Source organism: Chiloscyllium punctatum, chromosome 5 (assembly GCF_047496795.1).
Source record: "Chiloscyllium punctatum isolate Juve2018m chromosome 5, sChiPun1.3, whole genome shotgun sequence".
In the NCBI taxonomy this organism is placed as follows: domain Eukaryota; kingdom Metazoa; phylum Chordata; class Chondrichthyes; order Orectolobiformes; family Hemiscylliidae; genus Chiloscyllium; species Chiloscyllium punctatum.
This window is the reverse complement of record NC_092743.1, coordinates 118925719-118934595: the sequence shown is the minus strand read 5'-3', so window position 1 is coordinate 118934595 and position 8877 is coordinate 118925719. Positions and strand designations below refer to the sequence as shown.

At 46.4% G+C, this 8877-nt stretch overlaps 1 protein-coding gene across 1 annotated transcript in view; it reads left to right on the top strand.

Moving 5' to 3' along the window:
* The first annotated feature begins 1568 nt into the window (after window positions 1-1568).
* Window positions 1569-8877, top strand: part of mal2 (mal, T cell differentiation protein 2) — a 28067-nt gene continuing 20758 nt past the window's right edge. Inside the window, exons 1-2 of the mRNA XM_072571210.1 lie at window positions 1569-1839; window positions 1932-2102. Coding sequence (XP_072427311.1) covers window positions 1702-1839; window positions 1932-2102 — 309 coding nt within the window. The 5' untranslated portion in view covers window positions 1569-1701. The remainder of the gene's footprint in view (window positions 1840-1931; window positions 2103-8877) is intronic.

Sequence of the window (8877 nt, the reverse complement as noted above, 5' to 3'; positions counted from 1 at the left end):
TGTGCGGGGCATGACTGAACTGAACCGGGCTGTGCTGTGCTGTGCTGTGCGGGGTGTGACTGGACTGAGCTGGGATGTGCTGTGCGGGGCAGGACGGGACTAAGCTGGGCTGTGCTGCGCTGTGCAGGGCGGGACTGAACTGACCTGGGATGTGCTGTGCTGTGTGGGGCAGGACTGAGCTGGGCTATACTGGGCCTTGTGGGGAGGGACTGAGTTGGGCTGTGCTGTGCCGTTCTGTGCGGGTCTGGGCCGGGTTGTGCTGTGACATGCCAGTAGGGACTGAGCCGGGCTGTGCTGTGCCATGCTAGGCGGGGCGGGATTGAGCCAGGCTGTGCTGTGCCGTGCTAGGCAGGGCAGGACAGAACTGTGCTGTACTGTGCCGTGCTGTGCCTTGCGGAGCAGGACTAAGCTGGACTGTGCCATACTGGGAGTGGGGTGGCCAGGACTGAGCTGGGCTGTGCCGTGCTGGGCGGAACTGTGCTGGGCGGGATGAACTGGGCTGTGCTGTGCCCTGCCATGCCTTGCGGAGCAGGACTAAGCTGGACTGTGCCATACTGGGAGTGGGGTGGCCAGGACTGAGCTGGGCTGTGCCGTGTGGGGGGGGCTGGGACTGAGCTTGGCTGTGCCATGCCATGCTGGGCTGTGCCGTGCAGGGGGGCAGGGACTGAGCTGGGCTGTGCCGTGCCGTGTGGGGCGAGACTGAGATGGGCTATGCTGTACCCTGTGGGGTGGGACTGAGCTGGGCTGTGCTGTGCTGGGGTGGGAGGGCGGGACTGAGCTGAGCTGTGCCGTGCCGTGCTGGGGTTGAGGGACTGAGCTTGGCTGGGCTGTGCTGTGCTGGGGGGGGGGGGGCAGTGGGATTGAGCTGGGCTGTGCCGTGCCATGCTGGGGGGGGGGGGGCAGCACTAAGCTGGGCTGTGCCATGTGGGGGGTCCAGGACTGAGATTGGCTGTGCCATGCGGGGGGGCCAAGATTGAGCTGGGCTGTGCCGTGCTGGGGGCAGGACTGAGCTGAGCTGGGCTGTGCTGTGCTGGGGGCGGGACTGAGCTGGGCTGTGCCCTTGGCGGGACTGAGCTGAGCTGTGCTGTACTGGGGGCGGGACTGAGCTGAGCTGGGCTGGGCGGGACTGAGCTGGGCTGGACGGGACTGAGCTGGGCTGTGCCGTGCTGGGGGCGGGACTGAGCTGGGCTGTGCCTGCTGTGCTGGGGGGGGGACTGAGCTGGGCTGTGCCGTGCTGTGCTGGGGGCGGGACTGAGCTGGGCTGTGCCGTGCTGTGCTGGGGGCGGGACTGAGCTGAGCTAAGCTGTGCCGTGCTGGGGGCGGGACTGAGCTGGGCTGAGCTGTGCCGTGCTGTGCTGGGGGCGGGACTGAGCTGGGCTGAGCCGTGCTGGGGGCGGGACTGAGCTGGGCTGAGCTGTGCCGTGCTGTGGTGGGGGCGGGACTGAGCTGGGCTGGGCTGTGCCGTGCTGGGGGCGGGACTGAGCTGGGCTGAGCTGTGCCGTGCTGTGGTGGGGGCGGGACTGAGCTGGGCTGGGCTGAGCCGTGCTGGGGGCGGGACTGAGCTGGGCTGTGCCGTGCCGTCGGGACTCTCCCTCCCGGATCAGCTACACCTGTCCGGGTTCGGTGTCACGCGGCTCAGCCGCTAGCTCCCTGTCTCCTGGATCCCCGCGGACGGTCGCACCCTCCCTCCCTCCCACCACCATGTCGGCGGCTCCAGCTCCACACCCAAACCCCAGCCTGGGCTCTAACGCCATGGCTTTCCCAGCTCCTCGGATAACCTTACCCCTGGGGATGTCGGTTCTGCAAACCTACTCTGGAGCTTTCATTTGTTTAGAGATTGTGAGTGAGTCGAGAGTAATTGTTCCAAAGCTCTGCACGTTCGATGACGCCCAGGTTGTTTGCTAACATTAGTCTTTCTGTTTTGCCCGAAGTTGTTTGGAGGTTTGGTGTGGATTTTGGTCGCCTCGTCCAATGTACCTGTGCCTCTGATGCAAGGCTGGGTGATGTTTGTTTCGGTGGTCATGTTCCTGTGTTCCACCCTGTACCTGTGTGTGTACCTGTGCGGGCTGGCTGACCGAGTGGATACTGACTGGAATTTGATTGTAAGTAAATGCTCTCTGTCACAGTCTACCCCAAATACCTGGTCAAAGTAGTCCGCCCGGGACATCTCCAGCAAAGATGTAGTCCGGAGCTGGCAGGTAAATCTACTGGTCTACAAATTCCCTGTGAAAAATAGCCAGTCGGCAAAGTCTAAAACGCCGAAGTTCCGAGGGGAAAGTACCTGTTGTGCTTTTTTTTTCCCCTCCCCACCTTTTCTACAAGGTAGGTCAGTCTGGCGGTGTACGGCGGTATAGCAGGTAGCTGGAGCATCTGCAAATCGATTTTGCTCGGATTTATAACTGCTAGTTTCAGAATCTGAACTAAAAATTAACCGTGGGAATATGTAACCGCGCAGACTTTTTTTTTGCTTCATTTCTAAGACGAGGTCAAAGCAGAAGATGCTGGAGTAGAAAAATGGGCGCCGTTTATAAAGGCCAGCTTTTTGTCTCCGTGTTAAGCTGCCTTCACTGATTGCAGGAGAGAAATCTGATCCTTCCTGTTACTCCCACTGTTAGAGGGCAATTTTAACACCTCACTGGTTACCCCAGCTGAAATAGCTAATTACTGAAAACTGAATTGGAGACTAATTTTTATACATCAGGTAGTTCTTGCGAATTACATGTGGGCGTATCTTAAATATTGTAATGATACCATGCATTTATTTGTCACCACTGACTTCTCTGCCTGAAAGCAGATGTGACTCAGCACCATAACCTGCTCTGCTGGTAGGTGGGAGAGAGAAGGTGATAATGAGAATCAATGCCAGTTGGAATGGGGATTGAACCCTGCATTGGTGAAATAAATCTGGACATTAGTCATCCAGCCAGTACTGCACTTTCCATTTTAGAAAAAACCATCAAAGAACTGTGGTCTTACCCAAAGTTTCCATGCCTAAAACTTCTTGCCATAAGCTTAAACTCACCTAAAACTCTACTGTTCAACCTCTCCCAAAGCAACTTTCACTGTGATAGGGATATGGGAGCACCGTTCCCTTCCCCTATCCTTGGTTTGTGCCACTTCTCCCCCCCCCATTTCCCCCAAACTGCAGTTATCTTCCCCTGCAATAGCAAAAGATGCAAAATCTGCCAACAGCGCCCCCCGCCCCAAACAGTCTTTCCAGGTGAGATCGAGGTTCACCTGCGCCTCCTCCAATCTAGTTCACTGTATCCGGTGCTCCTATTGTAGTCTTTTCTATATTGGGGAGACCAAATGTAACCCGCGGGAATATTTCGCTGAGCATCCCAGTCGGGCCAGCAGGGGCTGACCTGACCACCCAGTCACTGTCTATTTTAATTCTCCTTCCTGTGACCATCCTTGGCCTCCTCCATTGCCACGACGAATGAAAGTGTAAGTTGGAGGAACAACATCTCATCTTCCAGTTGGGCCGCCTACAGCCCGGAGTACTCAACATTGAATTCTCCAATTTGAAATAATCCCCCCACTCAATTCCTCTCATCAACCCTCCCTTCTAGCCACCAACTGGATTCATTCCTCCCATCAACCAACCAGGTCATATTCTCTACTTGTGTTCACTTATTCCCACCTCACCACCTTGATCTGCAGCTTCCCTTACACCCACTCTCAGCCCTGAAGAAGGATTACACCTGAAACATTGACTTCTCCACCTCTTGATGCTGCCTGGCTTGCTGTGTTCTTTCAGCTTGTCTACCATGGTGGCACAGTGGCTATCGTTTTGGACTATCAATCCAAAGGTCTGGATTCATTATCCAGAGTGAGTTCAAATCTCATTATTGCAGCCTGGGAGACATAAATTCAGTTAGTTAAGTAAATCTAAGTATCTGATTAAGTAACTACTGCTTTCCATGGAATTGCTGTGACAATGTATACTTTTATCTGCAGATCATAGACAAGAACTGTGAATAGTGGTGGCAGAGACTTCAATTTTGTTTCTTTTGTACTGACTACTCTGGAATCTCTCCACTCTTACCGTCTGCGTGACTGAGAATTGATATTCGATCAGGCTGTATTATGAAAACCCCTTCCTTAACTATTGAGTTCCAGAGTGGAACTTGAATCCACAGCCACTTGTTCTGATGTATATAACTCTATAAAAGGGCACCCCTTGTGTTTATACAGTGTCTTTAATGTAGTTAAATAAGTTTGATGCTTTGCAAAAATTTCAACCTAAAACAATAACACTAGATGGTATTTGAAAATTTGATCAGGGTACATTTTATGTATGTACTTGGAGGGTCAAGTGGGATGGGCATATATTGCCAATGCAGATGTGAAAGGTTCATGTAATTATAGGAGGTAAGCAAGGTTCGTGAAGCATTGTAAGACCAGAGGTTACAAAAGTAGAGAAGGTAAAGACCAGGAACCAGTGCAGATGGTTAGAGATGACTTTTCTATTTTGTGTAATGTAGGTGTTACTGAAACATTATTGTTTATTGCTCTAATTATCTTGGAGAATATGGTGGTGGCTTGTTAGGCTAATTCTGCAGACATTTAACTGCGTGATGGGACATTTTCACCAAACCAGTTATGGAAGGGAAATTAGTGAAATTGATGGGTTTTACGATGTTCTGGTACTTGTGTGGTCACGCCGTAGGGATTCTGTGATAGCCACTGCATTACTATATCCTGAGAGTTGAGCGAGAGTTGCTGTGGGTTAAGGTATAAACCGAGTTTTAGATGAGTGCAAGGTTATGGCAAGTAGAAGCTTCAGGCCAGACTTTTGGTAAGACTGTAGAATTTTCTGATGGCATTTTTAAAGTGCACAAGTCCTGTACCTACATGATAACATTTTGTAGTTCTGAATATTAACATTTATAAGTTGCATATATCTTTGGTTGTAAAAAGATTTTTTAAAAAGTGAATAACCTCTCTCTCTTCCTGATGCTATACTTCATGTGCCACCTTGTTATCCATTCAGATGTCTACAGAGGAACCTTGATTATCTAGGGTTAATCTAGGACATAAGCAGGGAATATTTCATTTGGTTAATCGAATGTCAGATAACAGTTAGCCAAGCATCGGGACCTTTCCATCTCGTTCAGGTAATCCAAAATTCGATTGATCGAATGGTGGATAATCAAGGTTCCTCTGTATCTCTTTGCAGCCCTTTTGTTCTCTGGACAGCTTGAATTCCCACCTAATTTTATATTGTCATAAAACTTAAACAAAATGACAAGAATATAGTTGGCTTTAAAGCTGGATGATTCTATCACTGCACACCCCTAGTTACGGACAGCCACATAAATGTGACATTCAATAATCCTTATTCTCTGCCTCTAACCATTCCTCTTTGTACTAGCTTTTCTTTCTAGAATATGTTGTTTGTCTATTTTTGGGGGGCTAGAATGGAGAAAGGGTTTGGAAGGAATTGCTGCGTGTTTGAAAAGCGAATTACTGAAGCTCGTTGTAAGCCATGTTCAAACATTGGGAGGAGGTATTTGTGGTTGGGCAAATGCCAGCAGGTGTGTTCTAAGTGAAATTTGGCCAGCAACAGGTTTGCTGTTTTGATTTGTGGAGTTGTGACCAGTTGTGGATACTAATTTTACCCTCCAGAAAGTTAAATATGTTTATCAAACAGCATTTCCCTTTCAAAGAAATGCATGTTGATTTTAAAAATATCTTTTGGAGCGCATTGTGAAGAATACCCAAATAATAGATTTGAATGCTTTCCCTGAAGCCAGATTGACTCATTATTCATTGTTTTCTCTGTCATTCCTTTAATAGCAATGATACATTTGATAACTTTCAATGTGCTGAGATTCTTCCAGAATCTAGGGAATTTTGTAAAATTGTAGCCAGTATACCCAGTATCTCTGCAGTTGTTTTTAGAACTTTAGGATGATATGTCCTGATGATTTGTCAAATTTTAGCCCCCCTTGAATTTCTCCAGTACTTTTTTCTCTCCATCATCTACCTTTTTTTTTATTCTTAGCCATAAACCACTGAGTTACACTCTTTCCACTATATAACTTCTGTCTCTGCTGCGGAGACTGAAACAAAACACTTTTTCAATAGTCCTGTCATTTCCTTATTTACAACATTTTCTCTTTCTAAGCAAATTATTTAGCTATTCTCTCTCTTTTAATGCAATGTAAACATTCTTAATGCTTTTTCCATTCTTTGCTAGTTTACTTCCTTCATTTTGTACCTTTAATCAACCTTTGGTTTCTAAAACACTTTCAAGCCTCAAATTTGAGAATGTTAGGGGAGAAAAAATGCACCCCATTCATAGCATTGAATTTGATTTTGGAGCCATTTTCATTGTGTCAAGGGCAGGAAACTAACTGGAGAGGTTCAATGTGGAGTGACTAAAGAAGTGAACAAGGGAATGTCTTTAAAAGTTTCAAAAGTCCCTCTTAAGAGACTGCCAAAGTTGAACCTTATAGAATTGAGGACAAATTTTCTAGTTGGATTGTTTCCTATTTAGCCATTAAGTAGAGATAATGAATACTGTAATTGGTAAAAAGCTGAATTGCTATAGATATCTTTAAGGTCATTCTGTTACAATGCACGTTTTGTCCAAGCGAACTTGCTGTTATGTGATTGATGAATTGGGGGAATGTTGTTTCTACAGCACAAACTTTTAAAACCTGTTGGCTGTAATGTGATTATAGTGCCATCATTTTAAGCATTTGGGGCAGCACAGTGGCTCGGTGGTTAGCACTGCTGCCTCACAGCACTAGGGTCCCAGGTTTGATTCCAGCCTCAGGTGACTGTCTGTGTGGAGTTAGCACGTTCTTCCTGTGTCCGCGTGGGTTTCTTCTGGGTGCTCCGGTTTCCTCCCACAGTCCAAAGATGTGCCAGTCAGGTGATTTGGCCATGCTGAATTGCCCATAGTAATAGGTGCATTAGTCAGAAGGAAGTGGGTCTGGGTGGGTTACTCTTCGGACAGGTGGAATGGACTGGTTGGGCCAAAGGGCCTGTTTCCACACTGAGGGAATCTAATCTAATCACTGTTTTTAAAGTGTGATTATTATTTTATAACATGGCATTGCGCAAGAACAAGAGCTGACTGTAGTTGAAGACAATGTGGACAGCAGTAGGGGAAAAATTCAATCTAATTGGATAATGGTATCAGAGTGGTTGCAGACTAGCTGTTTTGAGAGGCTTTTGTACCATGATCTCCTTGTAGGAGTAGCTACAAGCAGAGGAGGGGTAGGGTTTTTAAATGCTAGCAATTGGCAAATTGTTCTCAATTTAGGCACGTGTGAAATTACCTACTTTTGAAAATGGATATATCGGGGTACTTTCTATATGCTGTGAACTATGCACAGATAAGGTAATACATTTATAACGTTATGGATGTCGTCTCCGAATTGGGACCGGAGCGTTCAGGGGAGACATTAGGAAGCATCTCTCAATATAATTAGGCCACAGATCAACAACCGTCTCAGTGGTGGGACAGGCTTGAGGGATTGAATGGTCTATTCCTGTTGCTTTGGAGAGAGTCATCTTTGTAACAAAAAGCTAATGAATCTGGTTTACATATCCAAAAGACATAAGATGAATTTTATTTCTTTGTACAGTCATACAAAGCTCTGATTAGAGCATACTTGGACTACTATAGCCAATTCTAGTCTCGACATTTTACACTTTGAAGAAAGTGCAAGTATACAGTTACTAGAATGATACTTGGGTCCCAGATCCAAGATGTTGCATTATTAGGAGTGATTACACAAATTAGGGTTGCATTCTCTGAAGTCTAGAAGGTTAATGTGTGATTTGATTGAAGATTTTTAAGATGTTAGGGTAGACATGGTAAATACAAGCAGAATTCCCAACCAATGGAAATAAAGTCTAGGGAGCACAATATAAAATTTAGAGCTTTCCAAAGTGAAGTTGGAGAACACTACTGCACCTAGAATGGTAGGAGTTGGGAGTTATCTTCAGATTGCATTTAGTTAACTATTAGTTTTAAATCTAGGACTGAAATTTCTGCAGTTGTAAATTTGTTTGCCAAGCCGGTGTGTTTTTCTGTAAATGTTTCGTTGCCTCACTAAGTGACATCATCAGTGCATTGTTGATAAGATGTTGGTTTTCTATCCCACCGGGTACTTTTGTGTCTATGGTACTTAAGGTTCCGTATCAGAGTAGTTTGTATACGGGATCCAGTTCAATGTGTTTATTGAATGAGCTCCAGTTGGAGTGTCAAGCTTCAAGGAATTTTCTGCCAGACACTCATTTCCCACCACACAGACACTGAAGGGCACCAAGTCAACAGGAACAATGTAACCATCCTAGCACAGGCAAAACAGACACACCAGAGAATTCGTTGAAGCCTGGCACTCCAACCGGAACTTCATCAATAGACACATTGAACTGGATCTGTATACAAACTCAGATACAGTGTATCAACAAGTACCAGGTAGGACAGACATCCAACATCTTATTAAAGACACACTGATGTCACCCAGCAAGAAGACAAAACATTTGCAGAAAAACAACAGCTCGGCAAACGAGTCCAAGACTTCATCCATAACCCGGGCTACAAATCTTCTCAAACTGAAATTCCTGGCTATCAAAGGTATTAAGGGATGTCAAGCAAAACAAGCTCTACAGGGTTTAGTTATAATCAGGCACAGTCTCGGTGAATGATGGAGTAGGTTTGAGATTTGAAAAAAAAACCAAGGTGATATTTCATGTTGTGAATTTTCAGGGTCGTAATGGTGTCATCAGCCAAAGCCTTGTTAGCAAGTGAACAAACCTGTTGGAGGGTGGTGTGAAAAGGACAGTGGTTAGTTTTTTAAACAAAATCCATTGGTAGGTAAAAGTGAAATGAACACATGCAGAAGATTCGTC